Source organism: Pithys albifrons, chromosome 6, assembly GCF_047495875.1.
Source record: "Pithys albifrons albifrons isolate INPA30051 chromosome 6, PitAlb_v1, whole genome shotgun sequence".
NCBI lineage: Eukaryota > Metazoa > Chordata > Aves > Passeriformes > Thamnophilidae > Pithys > Pithys albifrons.
In genome coordinates, this window is record NC_092463.1 from 27,531,571 (window position 1) to 27,549,403 (window position 17,833).

Consider the following 17,833-nt stretch of genomic DNA (forward strand, 5'->3'; position numbering starts at 1 on the left):
ACCTATTTATTGAAGCATTGATTCATCCTCTCCAAAGTGGTTTTTTTTTAAGGAACAAACAGATTGACATTATTTCTGCCACAAAAAAAAAAAAAGTCATCAACTTCTACATGCAACACTTATAGCTAAACTGTCCAGAGAACTGTAAAGACTGATAACAAAGTGAACCCTAGGGGCAAAATACAACTTCTTGGACACTAGGCCAAGTTTGTGGCTATTAGTGTTCTAGGAATTTAGACTACTTTTTTCCCCTGAAATGATTACAGTTCCCACTCCCTACAGGGAAAAACTATTCCGATCCAACCTTTAAAATGACAGCATCAGAGCTGAACAAGAAGATGCTATTAAAGGGCATTAAATTAAATACAGTATATCCTCCTACAACTTCAATCAGAATTTCAGACCAAGTGTTATTTAGTTCAGCTCTCAAGTGGAGCAGAATAACAAATCGCGCACTTTGATTTACCTTCTCCGAATGCCAAATGGAGACAGGTGATAAAGAAAGCACTCATGCACAGGCTATGAAGTTTCCCCTAGAAATTAATTCTATCTTCAAGATTCCTATCTCAGAGAAATTCCCAAAATGGCACACAAATATGCTTCTGCTGGAGAGATTACTGAAGCTACCCTGGCAAATACACTTAGCACTAATATAGTGCGATTCTCAGAAAGAAGACAGCAGGATTGTGTGTCGGGGAGGGAAGAGGGAGGGAAACAGGATTTATTCATATGAATTGTTTTTCCAACAAAGAACTCTGCAGGAGAAAAACCTGCTGCTTTAAGTGTTATTAACACAGTAGAAACACCTTTGCAGCCACTGGAATGAAAATTTAAAAAAAGAAAATATTTTTAGTTGAACATGAAAATCTGTAGTTAAGTCATTGAATTCTGAGGATGCACTGTTTTCCCACTGCATTATCTCTGAATTTTGCTACATATCAATATAGCCTTGCCAAAGTGCAACAGTTAATATTAACGCATCTAATACAACCACACTAACACTTCAGTGGTGATTATGAAAGGTATGGGGTTTTATACCGGGCAGTCTGCTTTCCTAGGAAAAAATGGCACAACCATTTAGACAAAATCTTTGGGATTTGGAAGTTGTACTAGAAATGCTGACCATCCTAAAAAATGTAAGCAGTAACATTAAGACTAAAGAATTTTTCTTTGAATATTTTTCAGACTTCCTTGTGCTGTGAAATATAAAACGCCTAACACACGATTCAGCTACTTTTAAAGGCTGTCCAAATGTTAATTTCCATTTTTACAACTAGCCAGGAACCTTCCTCACCCCTCGTCCTCAAGTTCACTTGTAACGCTGAAGGGGGCGGGAGGGAAAGAGCCTACCCCAAACCGTCTGGCTGCTCTCCTTCTAGACATACATCTCGTCGCAGTGTAGCAATGGAGCTTTGAATACTTTTGTAAGAATCACAAAGTAACATCACATGAACTTGTACTCTTGTCTCCTACCAGTCACTTCTAGAAAGATTCACTTTACTAGAACAAATCCGCTACGGGCAATTCGTGTCACCACCAGAGCAGATTAATCGCAAGCACTCTCCCCCAACAAAAGTGCATGGGGCAGGCGGCGGGCCGGGAACCAAACGGGGGGTATCGCGACACCCCCCCTCCGCCGCCCCCCCGCCTCCCTCCGCGGACCCGGCACCGCCTCCCCGCCCGCCCGCGCACCGGCTCCGCTCTGCCCACACGGGGGGCGCCGCACCCGAGGCCCTCCGGGCGGCGGGGGGGGCCGGGCCGGGTCGGATAGCCCCGCGGGTGCAGCTGGCGGCGTCCCCCCCGCTCCGGCCTAGCCGCTCTGGAACCGCACCGGCGGGGCCGGCCCCTCCGCCCGGAACGCCGGGCCTGGCGCGGCGCCCCGGGGCCGCCGAGCGGCGCGGGGGGCCCGGGGGGGCCTCCCGCCCCCGCGCACACACACACACACACACGCACACACACAGACGCCCGCTCCAACGCGCCCCGCCAAGCAGAGGCGCCGGCAGCCGCGGCGGTACGGCCACTGGAGCGGTGCCGCTGCTGCGCGGCTTATTCTGAGTGTGTGTGTCTGTGTGTCTCTGTGTGTGTGTGTGTGCGTGCGGCTGGCGGTGCGCACTAGGAGGAACTCGCGGTGCCCGGCTGTGCGAGCAGCGGGTGCCGCCGGCAGGTCCCCCCACCCCGGCATGGCAGCAGCCCCGGCCCCCGGCGGCGGCGGCTCGGCCCGGCCCGGCGCTGCTGCGGCTGCTCTTGCTGCTGCTGCTGCAGGTTCAATAAAGAGAAAGTGTTACCGTTCTCGCCTGGAAGGATCCTGCTGAAAGCTTGGCTTGGTGGGCGCCATCTTCCTGGGATTTTTTTTTTCCTCCTCTCTCCCTTACTTTTCCCTCTCCTGATGTTGGTGTGTGTTGTGTGTCTAGCAGCAGCAGCGGCGGCAGCAATGGCCCCGGTTAGCCAGACAGGCTAAGGAAAAGTACTGAGGCCAAAGCATCGCGGGCTCCCACTCCTCCGCGCAGTCCTGGTGCAGGTTGCTCGCTCGCTTGCTTGCTAGCGCTGCTGCTGCCGCTGCCGCCGTCCATAAGCCGAGGAGCGGAGCGAGCCGGGGCCCCGCCGGCCCCAGAGACATGCCCAGCGCAGGCAGCGGCGGCGGCGGCGGCGGGAAGCGCGATCCGCGGCGCAGCCCCGGCGGGCAGCCCGGCCGCTGGCATCGCCCGGCAGGTGCGGCACTCGCACACTCGTACACTCACACACACTCACACACACACACACACACACACGCACGCACGCACTCGCACACGCACCCCCGCACCCGCGGGCCGGGCTACGAGGGGTGCCAGGCCATGGGGCTAGTGGGGCGGGGGCGGGGAAGGGAAGGAGGGGTGTCAGGGATCTCCAGGCTTGACCACTGTGAAAGTATTTCTGGGCATTTTCCAGCTGCTTTCCCAGCTCCTCTCCCGCTCTGCGTGCAAGGGACACAGCCTCCGCTGCCGGCGCAACAACGCCACTCAGTTGCAGTTTCGCACACTTTCTTCTCTGGAGTCTGGGCTCCAGCAGGGAAGAGGAGCAGAGGGAGGCAGGGACTCTCTCTGCGACTCGGCGGGCGCAGAAGGGCGGCGGGTGCACAAGGGGCGCCGGCAGCGTGTCTCCCGTGGGCTTCCCACGGCGGAGGGCGGGCTCGGGTGGCAGCCGCGGGCGGGGGCTGCGCGCGCCCTGTGACCCCCAAAGCCGTACGCGGGGGTGCCCCGCACCAGCCCGGGCCCGTCTCGGAGGGACCCCACGCACCTCTGGCCACCTCCGAGAAGGTGCCCGCACGTCCGGAGAGTGGTCACCAGGTACTGGCGGGATAAAAAGGCGTAATGCTGGAAACGTGAACTGAGAGTAATGACTCGCTTTGTTGGGAAAGGGTGTAGCACTTCCCGCTGTTTTATTGAAGATGATGAAATTAATTATGAAATAAAGGATCGGGGGAAAGAAACCGCTACCTTAATTGCTCCTTCCCGGACACCGGGAGAACCCGAGTGGCGAGACCTCTTACAGGGGAAATCACTCCTTCGCTAAAAGCTTTCCATCTCCAAGGTAACTTTGTGGCTGCTCTGCTGCTGCCTTGGAAGTACAGCTGCCCGGGCCTAATCCTGCTCCCTGGGAAAATCCAGAGGGCTTCCGTGGGCAAAGAAGCAAGCCCCGAAGGCCGGGCGCATTTATTCACGAGAAACGTTGCCACGACTACTCCAAAAGTTTTTCTGGAGGAAGGGGAACGGAGCGGGGGGCGGCTAAGGGCGCGTAGGAACCGCAGGGCAGAGACAGGGGGGGAAAGTTAGCAAAACACCTGAAAGTTTGGACGCGGGGCGCCGCGCGCGCTCCGGGGGCCAGGGGGCTCCTTCCCGCAGGAGGCACCCGCGCCGGCGGAACTGTGCGCGCGATGGCGCGGGCCGCCCGCGGGCCCGGGCGGGGGGAGCGCGCGCGGTGCGGGGGCACCGGGCGCGCCGCGCACGTGCGGCCTCCGCGCGGCCCTTGCGCACGGGGGGCCTTGAGGGACGGGGCCGCGCGGAGCAAGAGCCGAGATCCCGCGGCGGCGGCGCAGGGCAGGCAGGGTAGGGCAGGCAGGGCAAGTCAGGGCAGGGCAGGGCCGCGCTGCAGGGGCGGCGGGACCAGCCGGGGGTGCAAGGTGGAGAAGAAGGACTGCGGAGAGGGGGTGTCTACAAAGCAGCAGATGCTGTTCCCGGCCGGCAATCCTGTCTCCTCGCCTCCGAAAGGACAAAAAAAAGTTAACAGGTGTCTCCTCGGATGTGGCATTAGAATAAGGAGGTGTCGGTGTCTGCTGTACTTTAAGCGTTTTCAGAAAGCATGGAGAAAAATCGTTCGACGAAAAGCACGCTGTTTTGTCGATAATACATATTCAAAATTTGGAAAGAGTGCAAAAATGTTTCCCCTTGTGAACATTAGTGTGCGACACATCCAGACCCGTCTGGCTTCCTAGTGGTCAAAGTACTTGAATATCTGCTAAACACTATTTGGATTAGAGGTGTTAGTAGTTTGTCAGAGAAGTATTGCTTTTATAACTTCTTCCTGATTACAGACTGACATAACCAAACTATTAAAAGCGAAGTACTAAAAAATTGCATGCTGCCTTGTCTATATAATTCTGTTTAAGTCTCCAGAGGTCTCTTTCATTTGTCTAAAAGCCAATCTGACATTTCTGACCCTTGACTTCCCCACTTCACAGACTAAACTATTGTGATTGCTGCCTGTACTTCCTCGTTAAAGTGTCCATCAGTTTCCATTGTAATTTAAATATTTTATAAGTGACAAAAATCATACAGAAACCATGAAAAGTAACAAACTTTAATCCATTCTTTGTAGCTCTCACATTCAAGACTTTGGGGTTTTTTAGTCTATGAAAGATTGATGTATTTGCTTTAGCAAAACAAGACTCCTGCTTAGTTTCAAATGTTTTTCTGCTAAGAATATGCTTAGGCATCATCAGAGATTATTTCAGAAGTATCAGCGACCTATTAATTTTCATTTAATAAAATCTACAAAAGTTACCACCAATCGCTTTCTATCATGGACACCACAACTATAGGAAGCAACACAAAGTTGCTGAACAACGAAACAGGCAATGGTCGATTATCTAAATCTGACTGCTAAACCAATTAATTTTGAAATATTATGCTGAAACTTCCTATTTGTTTCTTTTACATCATAGAGATACTTACTTTGGACATTTGAGATTATACAGCATTTTTCTCGATATTTAATTTAATGCAATAGTGGAAAGCAAGATACTCAGGACAGTGCCATTTTTATTGCATTTAGAAAAATGTAAATGTTTTGTTCCGATTTCAGTAGATCTGTTGTCATCTACTTTTTTTGAGAATTCGGCTTCCGTTATAAGCTTATGATAGAGCAAACTAACAGACAGACTTCAGGTTTTGGCTCGTAGGAACACAAAGAAATGTCAGGTAATTAATTAAGCTTCATGTTAGTATCAGCACATATCGACGAATTGTTAGGGGGAATGGGGAAGGTCTTTAAACTTCACTGTGACTTACTGCCAACTTTCTACGCTTTGCTTCCTAAAGGCGCTCTCTGTGAATTTCCTGCATTTGCATTAGAATGCATTTAAGATGCAAAAATAGCAATGCTGAGTATACTTAGGGTTTCGTCCTATATTTCCCTGTAGTAACAGGTGACATTGTAATACTGTTAAAACTACAATGTGGAATTACAAGTGTGCAACCCCAAGTGAAAATTGTTCTCTTTCTTGGTTGAAAGAAAATTATCAATCAGCATACCATGATCAATTATCCCCCTGGCTGCCACACACTGGGATTTGCACAAGGCATTGACATTGAAAAATTCCTCTTTAGAAAGGATGAGCGGACGAGATCCCAAACTTTAGTGTAGCCAAGCTAAGATGCTGGGGTCTCACTTTTTTTTTCCTATTGTTGCTTTCCAGCTCATCCAAGACAAAACTAGGAGATTGCGTTTACTTCTCAGTGCATTTTAAAAGATGCTGTATTTTAAAACAGAAGGGAAAAAAGAAACAAACAAACCACCCTCCCCTCCAACCAACTCCCCCCAACAAACAGAAAGGAGAGATTAAAAAAAAAAGGAAAACAAAGAAACACAAAAGCACAAAGAAAAAGCAACTGAGGGAGCCTCAAGAAGAGCCGCACACCCCTCTCCCACTCGGTGCTCACCGTTGTTGGTAGGAGGTGATGCCCTGGACGTTTTGGGGGTTGCCGTTCGCCGCGGCGCCGGCTCGCCCCATTCCCGGCGCCGCCGGCACCCCCCCGGCCGCCCCGCCGGCCGCCGCCGCCGCCGCCGTCACCTGCACGCTGAAATCCGGGAAGATCCTGATCATCCCCGCGGCTCAGCACCCGGCGAGTGTCGGCGAAGAGGTGCAGCAGCAGCGACTCTCCCTCCGGCGGCTGCAGCAGCAGAGCCAGGCACACTGCAATCCCATTAGTGAGTGGCGGCCACTGTGAGTGAGGACGGGCGCTTTGATGTGAGCGCTTGGGCTGAGATTGAGGAGTTTGGGGGGGCTGGGGGTAAAAGGGGGGAGGGGGGAATTTACCGAATTGCAAACATGCAACGCGTGAAGACTGGGGGGGTCGGGGGGGGTGGGGTGGAGAGAGAACTGGAATATCAGAGCTACAAAAAAAAAAGGTATGTCTAATACTACTAGAGCTGTAGATACAGGAGAAAAATCCAGGCTGAGGAGGGACGGGGAGGAGAGGGGGGCGCAATTACTTTAGCGGTGCAGTGAAAATGATGAGCAGCAAATGTTGCCTTTTTTCCCTCCTCCTTCTCGTCCCTCCACTCCCCACCCTCCACCCAAAATGCGAGTCTTAGAGGATTTCTGTCTCAATGAAGTAATAATAAAGGCGGCTGACCACAGTCTGGGCTAGCGCCAACTGCGCGGGGGGTGGGGAGGAGGAGGAGGAATATCCCTGCTCCCAGAGTCCTGAGGAGAAGAGGAAGAGTGGAGGATTGTTGCAGCACAAGTTCTTGCTCTTGGTAACTTGCTTTTGCTCCCCACCCCCCCTTCTCTTTTCTTTCTCTCTGTGAAGGGACGGTTTTCACAAGCGAGGAAATGCGCCGCTTTTGTGCAAAGGCAGAGTTTGTTCCTTATTCTAGGGAGCTGACTCTCCTCCCCTCCTAGTGTGCAGCAGTGTTATTGCGAGTCAAACTTGTAAGGTGTGTGCTGTCTGTGCACGCACTGATCCCTACTGCTGCTTCAACATATCAATTATGCCACCGAGCGCGGCGCAGACCTGCCCTCCGGGCGCGACACGCACCACACCGGCAGCGGCGCGGAGGGGCTCGGCCCCCACGGCCGCGCGGCCGCGGCGCCTTTGTGCCACCCGGGGCTGCGCGCAGCCCCCACGCCTCGCATTCGGACGGGTTTGCCCTCCTCCACCTACTCCAAGGCTTAGCCGGGGCCGCGGCGCTGCGCGGCCCCGCCAACCCGCAGGGGCCGCCCCGCTGCCCCAGCCCCGCCGGGCCGCCCGCCCTGGCCGCGGGGGTGGGCGCCGGGAGGGAAGCGCGGAAAGTTGGGCGGCAGCGCGGGGCGGTGGCGGATCTCTCCCCCCCTCCCCCCGCTCCCCCGTCCTTGCCCCGGCGATTCCCCCGCCTTGCTTCTGCTTTGGGGGCCACAGCCACGGTGGGAGTGGGCACGGAGACCCGAGACTTCCATGCCATGGTGCTCGGCTGGGGCTGCACTCCGCGCTCCCTCCTCCAGCAGCTGCAGTGGGAGACGAGGGTCGAGGAGCCCGTCCCAGAGGGAGCACAGTGGCTGTGCCGCTTAAGAGTCAGCAGAGGAACGTCAGAAAATGGGACTCCGCGCAGCAGGGTCCCACCAGGTCGCCTGGCTTCTGGGATGACTCCGAAATCACGGACCTGGAGGCCGTTGCTGATTGCTGGAACTAAAAAGTATAGTGCGTGTGGAGAAGAACTGGATCTTTCTCCAGGCTAGTGAGTGAACAGCCAGAAAAGAAAGTAACACGCTGTTAGTGCACCTTACACAAACAGCAGCCCTGCCGCTAACTCGTTTCTGAGGAAACCGAGGCTCATAACAGGAGCTGCATGTGAGCGAACATAGGTAACAGCACTCCAGAGTACGCTTAGTGTTGGAAAGGCTATGACAGCATCTCGGAAGTGGGCAGATATCCCAAGCTGCCCCATCGCTCCAAAGGCACTGCAACCTTTCCTTCTATGAATCAAAACTGTCACCTGGGCCAGTCTCCCCTCTTCCCATGTAACTATGTGTCTTTTGGAATCATAGCTTGGCTCCTGATCTAACAATATCCTCCTATCTTGACTTTTCATTGCTATTCCAAAGCAAATTAAGACACACCAACTTTATGTTAAAACAGAGACTGCATTCAAATCCTTTGTATTAAATAGCATCTGTGTTTGCATTCTGTTTTAATACAAAATGCTTTGGATTGCAGCTAATACCAGGAGATATGAAACTGGTTAGTCCCCACATGTTGCACATAAAAAGAATTCATAATGAGCATCTGTGGGATGTGGAATGGATCCCATGAGTTAGCTGAAGACCTCATAACGCAAGAGCTGAGAAGCCTAAGTGAATTATGACTCTCTTTCCTCGCAAGTAGGATTAATTTTCTATCCCACTTATATTCATTATCTATCCTGTTTATACTATAGGGACATCAATTGTTTGAGTGTTAAATATGAAGACTTTACAGAAACGTGTAGGTTAGATAGCTTGCAGAGAAGAGGGGGGATGTTATAGCTGGGAAAAATGTTATTCACACTCCATGTTTAAAGACCAATATTAGATAAAGCATAAAGCTGCTCCCTTTTTTAAAGGACTGACAATTCTGTGCCTTTCTCTTACAACATATTTAAAATGTAAGGTTTACAAAGTAACCCTCCATCTGCCTGTGGCCCTCCCAGTGATGTCAATAGGAATTTTGCATGCAGATGAAGGCCCCTATATGGCCTTTAGCGAGCAGGTCAATAAATGGCTGGAGGAATAATTAAAGACTTCTGAGCTGCTCCTTTCCTTTTTCTTACATTATAGTACAAGACTGGCATGAATATAGGCTGGGCTACCACTCTAATTGGCTATGGAATAACACTGAAAGGAATTTAAATGTGGGAAGTAGCCATTTTCCAAATGATCACTCCATTACAGTAGTTTTGTCTGTCAATGTATGGCCAGGCAGTCTGTCAATGTATGGCCAGGCAGTAGAGTGGATGTAATCATGTCGAAGTCCCCATCCATTGATTGTCACTCTTTGCTCTACAGTGGCAACTCTGAGCAGATTTTCATGTTTCAGAGGCAGCCAGGACAGAGAGCCTGCCCTTAGCCAAGCTTTCTTCAGCTTAGTTTTGAAAGTCACTGTTTTTCATCCATGTAGGCAGAACCAGGATCTCTTGATATTAATAAGATCTTTTATGACTATTGGTTAATATCTTCAGTGTTAATGTAAATAGAAAATCTGTCTTGGTAACATTGCTTCCACAAGTAAACCCACTGAGTCACTGGAACTACTGACAAGTAGTCTTCTTTGTTAGAAGATGACCAGGATCCAAAGATTGGTGAATGTCTATTGAATACAGAAGCATTTTCTTTGGCATAGCTATCAAAGATATCAAATAAAAAACATTATCTCATATTTGAAGAAAAGTCTATAATGATTGCTTATGTCTTTTTTTTACCCCAAATTAATCACAATGGTAAAATCCAGTAGGAATTTCTGAGGCTTATTTTATACACTCATGAAAATATCCATCATCAAGCTTATACTCTGTACCATATTAAATAGCAGGGACCCAATTTGCCACATATTTCACCAGTGTTAAAACATAACCATGATGGATTTAAATTAATTTGATGCAATATGCTAGCGAAATGAGATGAGAATAAACCCCAATATTTTTAATTTTGTTTATTTCTCATTTTGCTCAAATTATTGACAGCTTCTGTTGTCTGAGTGACATAGATTTTGTCTCGATATCATATACTATTGCAAGATATGCTGCTAGTTGCTTTAGTATTGATTAAGCAAAGAAATATTCTAATAGAGTGCTGCTGTTTCTAACTATGTACTGTAGATTTTCCTTTCTTAGGTAAAAACATAGTAAAGATAAAAATTAAAAACACATGACAGTATGTAATACAATAGCATTTAATATTTATGCTTTTCATATACCTCTCTATCACAATTATATGTTATATCTTTATTCGCATTGTCAGTGTACTACTGTTCCTTTCACAGGTGAAAAAATATCACTTCGATGGAAATTCATTTCCATTTACTTAAAGTTAAATGGTTTGACTTTGAATTTTCATTATCTGCTGTTGGAAGGAGCCTGTGACAGGTATGAGAGAGAATGCTACAAAGCTTCATTGTATCATCTAATTTTTGCTTCACTTTAGTCAGATATCATTTAGGTAGGGAGTAAAATAGTATATGTGGAACAGGATAAGATAGAACAAAACAGAACAGAAATAAAATGAAAATAGGATATATAATGAATTACAGTAGAAAAATACCTTTATCTTGAAGGGATTTTTTTTTTGGTTATACTGATTCCTCACTAGTGAGAAAATTGAACTAATTTTATATAAAAGGAGTATGTCATAACAGGATATGGCATTTATCTTCCTGAGATAGGGGTGACCTCATCATTCACAAGTGGTGTAGCTATGAATGAGTAATCAGCCTCCCCACCCATTAAGGGTAGATAAAGTCCACATCTTCTGTCTAAGTATTAAATATTTGATTTATTATTTTACAACTTACCATCTCTACAAGTGTTCAGTGACTGTTGCTTTGGTTGCTGCTACCAGTATGTATCTTCTGTTGGAAGCAGAATCAGTTCCTCAAAAGGTGCCCTGCATAATAGTGAATGGGAGATGAGAAGGAAAAGGAAAATAACAGATGAGAAGAAAACAAGAGAAGATGGACCTGCAGGAAAAAAATTGTGGGCAGAACAGGGACAAGGAAACTCTTTAACTGACCTATATTTTGTTGTCTATAATATTCCAAGAGCTTTATAACATACATGCAGTGAAAATATTTTTCATATTAATACCTCACATATATCAGCTACCTCCTATCTCAAGATATATTGCTGAAGTTATTCCCAGAGGAATTTATATATGTATTATATGAGAGAAATATATAGTTAGGAAAGAATACCTTTTTACTATTTATCAGCAGTGCACATTAGGGAAGAGCTGCAGTTAAAAAAATACAGTTTATTTCTAGAACTATATAAGATAACATAATTTTCTTTTTCAAATAATGTCACGTGCTGCATTTTGTTTTCATTTCTTTGTAAAAGCAATGAGTGCAGTTTAAAGAAAATATTTGGAGTTTAATTTTAAATACGAAAGAACTGACTGTTCATCTGTTTAGAAGAAAAACCTCTAAATAGAACATGAAGTCAGGAAAAAGACCATTGCAACTTAAATGGAAAGTACTGAAATATTTTCCATCTTCACCATTCCTTGATGTGTACTCAGGGTTGGAAGAGCAGATGAGGGAAATGTCTTTTCTGAAAGGTTGTGCTAGGAATGAAGGGCAGGTTTAAGGTAGCCTCTTCCCCCTGTATTCAAAAAACTAAAAGCAAGCAGAGAGTAAGATAGGAGAAAAGTGCCTGGGGAAAGTAGCATCACTATCGAAATCATAAAAGATGTATAAGGACATCAGTTGAAGAACTAGGAAAACTATTAGAAGAATGTCCTACAGGGCTATCCCAATGGCTCAGCGATTAGCACACTGCCCTGCCATTGGGTACATGCGGTGAAGGTTTGAGGCTAATCTTAGAATCTCATTCATTGGTACTGGCAGCTGAGAGCCTTGTGAGCATGGGGAGCCCACAGTGAAGAAAGACTGATACATTGCTCACACCCCCAAAAGTATGTACATAGGTGTGTTCTGACCAGTGAAGCTGTCTCAGAAAGGAGTATCATCTTCCCTATTATCAGCTTGCGTAATTTGCTCTCTGTGTGAAAGCAAAGGAGCACCTCTGGCCTACCATATAATGACAAAGGACAGCTCATTTTCTAAGGCTGGAATATCATTATTAAAGTCTATTTCTCCTGTATTGTATACTTTGCTCTGGCCCCAAATTTTAGTGAATGAGTTATCTCTTAGCACCAGAGGTTTCCTGCAGGGTTGATCCCCCACAAATTATCTAACACCTTCAGCAGAAGATCAAGAGGCAGCCCGCTTGTTTATTTAGACTGTACCTGCTTCTGCAGATGTTCCTCCAGGCAGTTTTAGCACTTGTGTATCCATTTCTGTTGTCTTCAAGATCAGTCTTATGCCTCCAAAGTCATCTCCTTGAACTTAAATTAGAGTCATGGAGAGCACAACTAAATTGTGCTACTTCTACTTCCCCCCCCCAAAAAAACCCTGATTCAAAACCACACAGCTTAACTTAAGAAAGTGGAAAAACAAAGCAAGTAGGTGTTTTTTCTCTCTTGGACTTCTAAGAGATACCAGCATATTATCCCCTGTTCTTGCCACATTCAGATTTTTGTTTCTTCTCACCTGTGAGATAAGTGAAACTTCAAAAGAACACAGTAGTAGTCAACATACTTTTCCCTTTTTAGCCCCTGTCAGTGCTCCCAAAGAAAAATAATTTGCAGAAGTAGCCACTAGTGTGTCTAGGAAGGACAGGAGCAGTAGGTAGCTCAAGGTTTTTGATTCCTCCCAGAGGAGGATTCTTATCCTTTCTCTTACTAAGTAGTTATTATCTTCTAATTCAGAAGAAACAGAGAAACAGAAAACAGAAGAAACATGCTCTCTTTCTCCTAATGATTTTTTTGATGAACACACCCCAGTTAACTATACATACAGCAAAAAAAGCGCATTGATGTTTCACTCAGCTCTTTCAGACAAGCCATGTACAGTCCAATATAGCCTTTCTTCTTTGGTAGCAACCATCAGTGCTCTGCTGAGTTAAGCAGCAGTGAAGATTGAACCAAGAATATTCACAAAACCCATGCCTTAGTCTCCTCCCTTATTGTCCAAGTTGCATCCAGTGCAGTTTAAAGCTACGCTACGACCTTAACGCTGTGCTTTTCCAGAATTAGAGAGGTGGCTTTTTTCTAACAGCGTTATTTTGCCACTCATTGAAGACAGTGCATTGTGTTCCTGTGTAGCATGGTTCCAGGGGGGCAGCCATGTAGATCTGTGTCTATGCTAACAGTTTCTGAGACTTCATGCATACATAAGAATCAAAAATAAATACTTTGATCTTTGGTCTTAATGTTTTTCAAAAAATAAGCAAAACTTATAAGGATGTATAGTGTCAATTCCTACCCTTGTTCATGTATAGGAATCTCCAACAAAGTACCATTCTTATTTGTAACTATTTATTATTCTGCAGTTTCAATTCTCCCTGGGAAGAAGATGATTATCTAAATTTTTTCTTTCTTTTTTTTAGTCAAGAAATTCAAGTATTAAGCATCCTCAAAGGTGGCCTTCAAAGTTCAAACACATCTGAAATCTTACTTTTTTAATTTCAAAATTCTCTTGTGTTTAAAAAAAAACCCAAACACTTAAAAAAACCCACCAAAAACCCCACACCCTTTTTAGTATTTTCACATGATCTATCAGAAACCTTAAAGAGGTAACTTTATTCACTTCAAATTTAGACCTCCACTCACATTGCTTGCATTTTTCTTGTTGTTATCCATACTACAGCAACTATTGAAAATAGCTATCAAAGTGACATTCAGCACTCAACAAGTGTGCTTACATTTCACACTTCAGAATTTCTTACTTGGGGACTTTAATTTTCACAAATCTGGAAAATAATTGGAGATCTTTTTGTTCCAGTGCTAGACCTTTATTTTGATTTTCATTTTCACCGATAGACTAGACCTCAAACTGGCTATAAATTGTATAGAATTTGGAATCCGCGGAACTCTAAGAGTGATGGTTTTTTTGCTGTTCTTTGGTTGTAAGCATTCTCACCATTTCAAAGTGTATTCTCCTTATCAGAAAGTGATCTGGTCTATATTCTCTTTAAATAAAGTTGAATAGTTCATTGCTGGAAATTACTGAGGAAGGTGACCTAATGTTCTCTTTTCACAGTGTGTCATGTTGTCTCACTTTTATACTCATCACTGGACAACATAGAAAACATGTCTGTGACTTTTGAGACTCAAATCTATTAGGTATTGGCAACATATTGGAAGAAGAACTTCTGGACTCCCTGAAGGAAACACATAATGTGATTTCCTGGTCATCAATAGATGTTTTAAGTGCTACAAAATTAAACCATTGATCTCTTCATTAAACATTTGAGGCATCATATATTTGGCTTTAGAGTATGCATAATTTGGGTAAATATGGATGTCTATTGGAAGAAAATCATAATTTCTCTTAGTTCAAAATTCATTAAAGAGGTTTTATTGTACCTTTCTTGTTTTTGTTGCAATATGGATACTCATTTGTTTTTAATAACTTGACAGCCAGTAATGACTGCATTTCTACTCCCTCAATAGGACTGGTTGGTGAAAATTAGTACTTTCCAAGGGCATCATGTATTTTTTCTCCATACATAACATGGAAGAAAAAGCAAGGGAACTCTTCCAGCCAAACTATCATTTTTTTTAAAAAATATGTCCTTTATTCTGGAAAAAACCTCTTACAGATTTTCAAGGATATTTCATTTGATACAGATTTGGCCTTTTTAGTCTGGAACAAGAAGAAATATCACAGAGTCCATACAAGTAGATATTACAAGAACAGCAACAACATCTGCACAATGTCAGAGTTTATTTATAGTTGCAACTTAGAATAATCATTATTCTTCTCCTCAGCTTCTCAGCTGCTGTGAAATTTTCTGAAGAGATGTGGGGGTTTTTTACTATAGCATCATGAGAAGTTTCATCATTAAAAAATAAGAGAAAAATAAACTTCCTTTAAGTGAGTTAAATCAGTATTTCTTCCTAAAAAAAACCAACCATATGCCTATAAAACCCATCATATAGGTACAGGTAAAATTTTGATATTTTGGGGGCTATCCAGATGATATAGGAGTAATTCTTTCAATATTCAAAAGAAATCACTGGTTTCATTAAAAAGTTATAATTTTATCTTGAAGAATATTATTAACAGTTGATGCTATTTTCCGTGCCATCAATTCTGTAACAGCTTGTCCATGTATCAAGTCCTTTACTATATGCCAGCCAAACACGATGACTAGTTTTATCTATAATATACTATAATCTATTACTCTTTCTAAAGCTGAACTTTTGATTCTAATCAGTTTTAGTCAACTATTTTGTGTATGGAGAAGTACAAGGGGTGAAAATCTGCATAATAAAGAAGATATTATAGGCAAAAAAAAATTCAAATTAAAAAAATTACTAAAGCTGATATATCAAATAGCTGAAGTAGAAAAAAAGCAAGATTAAGGTTTTTCTTGAACTCATTGTGCACCTTACACTTTTTATGGTATGCACTAATAATACTTCAAAGTTTGCATATCTGAAGATAGGAAGAAGAAATATTCAGTTTCAATAGCAATAATATTCTTGGCTTTCAGAATATTCTTATTATGAATCCTTGCTCCTTCCATTAACATTACTATTTTACATTTGCTTTTTAGGTGAAGAAGAGTCTATGAGTGGGAATAATTGAAAATAATTTGACTTTTGAAAGACTAAACTCTTCAAACCTATTGTTAAAACAGATGATGCTTGACATTGCAAATCATTCTGTCTTCCTTTTACTTGTAAGTCCTGTAATCTGTAATAGACTGTGTGCATGCATTCATGTGGTGCTGTTTGGTTTGTGGATCATCCATGGCTGAAATTAAATTATTTAACATATAGAGTTTAAAATATCTGCTTTCCTCAGTGTTAGGAAGATCTTTAAAAACTGAAAGATTATCCTTTCACATGGTTTTCAAGACAAAGTAGCATTTGGGGGGGAGGGGACAGGGGGGAGAGAAAAAAATATACTATATACTGTTGGAAGAAATTTGAACTTAGAAGTTTTTGTGCACAGCCCAGGCCATGGAGAGGGAAACGGGGCCTCTGTATCCTTGAGCCTGCTTCAAGAAGAGCAGTAAACAATAGAAAGAATGTGGCAGCTGTTGGGAGAAGCAGGTAAACACATTGATACAGAAGGCATAGTTTTGAGAAAAGCACCAATCCAGCTGGTAGCACGCCCTAGCCATTGACCAATGATATTCCTGTACTATTCGTAGACTGAGAGAATATGCGATATGTGTGTGTGTAATGTAAACAATAAATTAGAACACTGACCAATACTCCTATGGAGGTTACATCGTGATTCTCGCGCCGGAACCCGGGGAGCTCGAAACCAACATTTCTTACTTTAATATACATGCTATATATTTGCTAAGTTGAGTGTACCCTTAATATTACCAAAAATATTTCTTTAGGTATGAACTCCAATTTGATGTTGTTCATTTTATCATACACACATTCACAGAATCACAGAATATGCTGAGTTGAAAAGGACCCATAAGGATCATCAAGTCCAGCTCCTGGCCTTGCACAGGACAATCCCCGAGGGTCACACCATGTTCCCAGAGTATTGTTCAAATGCTTCTTGAACTCTGTCAGGCTTGGTGCTGTGACCACTTCCCTGGGAGCCTGTTCCAGTGTCCAGCCACCATCTGGATGAAGAACCTTCTCAGAATATCCAACCTAAACCTCCCCTGACACAACTTCATGCCATTCCCTCAAGTCCTGCCACTGGTCACCACAGAGAAGAGCTCAGTGCCTGCCCCTCCTCTTCCCTTCATGAGGAAGCTGTGACTGCAATGAGGTCTCCCCTCAGTCTCCTCTTCTCCAGGCTGAACAGACCAAGTACCCTCAGCTGCTCCTCATACGGCTTCCCCTTAAGGCCCTTCACCATCTCCATTGCCCTCCTCTGGGGCCACTCTTACAGCTTTATATCCTTCTTATAATGAGCAGGATAATCCCCTCCCTCACCCAGCTGGTGATGCTGTGCCTGATGCTCCCCAGGACATGGTTGGCCCTCCTGGCTGCCAGGGCACTGCTGACTCATATTCAACTTGCCAGCAACCAGGACCCCCAGGTCCCTTTCCATGGCACTGCTTTCCAGCATCTCATTTCCCAGTCTGTGTGAACATCTGGGGTTGCCCCATCCCAGGTGCAGAATCCAGCACTTTCCCTTTTTTGAACTTCATATGGCTGTGATTGTCCATCCCTCTAATTCACTGAGGTCTCTCTGCAGGGTGCCCTTGCCCTCAAGGAAGTAAACAACTCCTCCCAGTTTTGTGCCATCTGCAAACTTGTTCAGTATCCCTTCCAGTCCTCTGTCCAAGTTGCTTATGAAGATGTTGAAGAGCAGGGCCTAAGACAAAGATCTGTGGAACCCCACTAGTGACAGGTCACCAGTCTGATGTCACCCCATTCACTATTACCTTCTGTGCTTGACCCATGAGCCAATTGCTCACCCACCACATGATGTGTTTATCCAGCTGTGTGCTGGACATTTTGTCCAGAAGGATCCTGTGAGAGACAGTAACAAAAGCTTTACTGAAATCCAAAAAAGATTACATCAACTGGCTTCCCTTAACCTTGTCATAAAAGGAAATCAGGTTTGATAAGCAGGACTTTTCTGTCATGAAGTTGTGCTGGCTGTGACTAAAGACTGCATTGCCTTTCAGGTATTTTCAACACCTTCCAGAATAATCTTCTCCATAACTGCCTGGCAGGCACTGAAGTGAGACTGACAGGCCTGTCATTTCTGGAGTCCTCCTTCTTGCCCTTGAAAACCAGGACATGGTTCACCAGCTTCGAGTCAGCTTGGACCTCTCCGGATTCCCCAGTTCA

At 45.0% G+C, this 17,833-nt stretch overlaps 1 protein-coding gene across 5 annotated transcripts in view; it reads right to left on the reverse strand.

Annotated features, from left to right (window-relative positions):
* Positions 1 to 6,493, reverse strand: part of NPAS3 (neuronal PAS domain protein 3) — a 605,164-nt gene extending 598,671 nt beyond the window's left edge. For 3 of the 5 annotated variants that reach the window (XM_071557955.1, XM_071557954.1, XM_071557953.1), the window contains exon 1: positions 6,195 to 6,493. In XM_071557955.1, coding sequence (XP_071414056.1) covers positions 6,195 to 6,358 — 164 coding nt within the window. In that variant the 5' untranslated portion in view covers positions 6,359 to 6,493. Of the gene's footprint in view, positions 1 to 2,285; positions 2,756 to 6,194 lie in introns of those variants that run through there. The other 2 variants (XM_071557957.1, XM_071557956.1) reach the window with 1 other exon arrangement.
* Between the last annotated feature and the right edge of the window lie 11,340 nt (positions 6,494 to 17,833).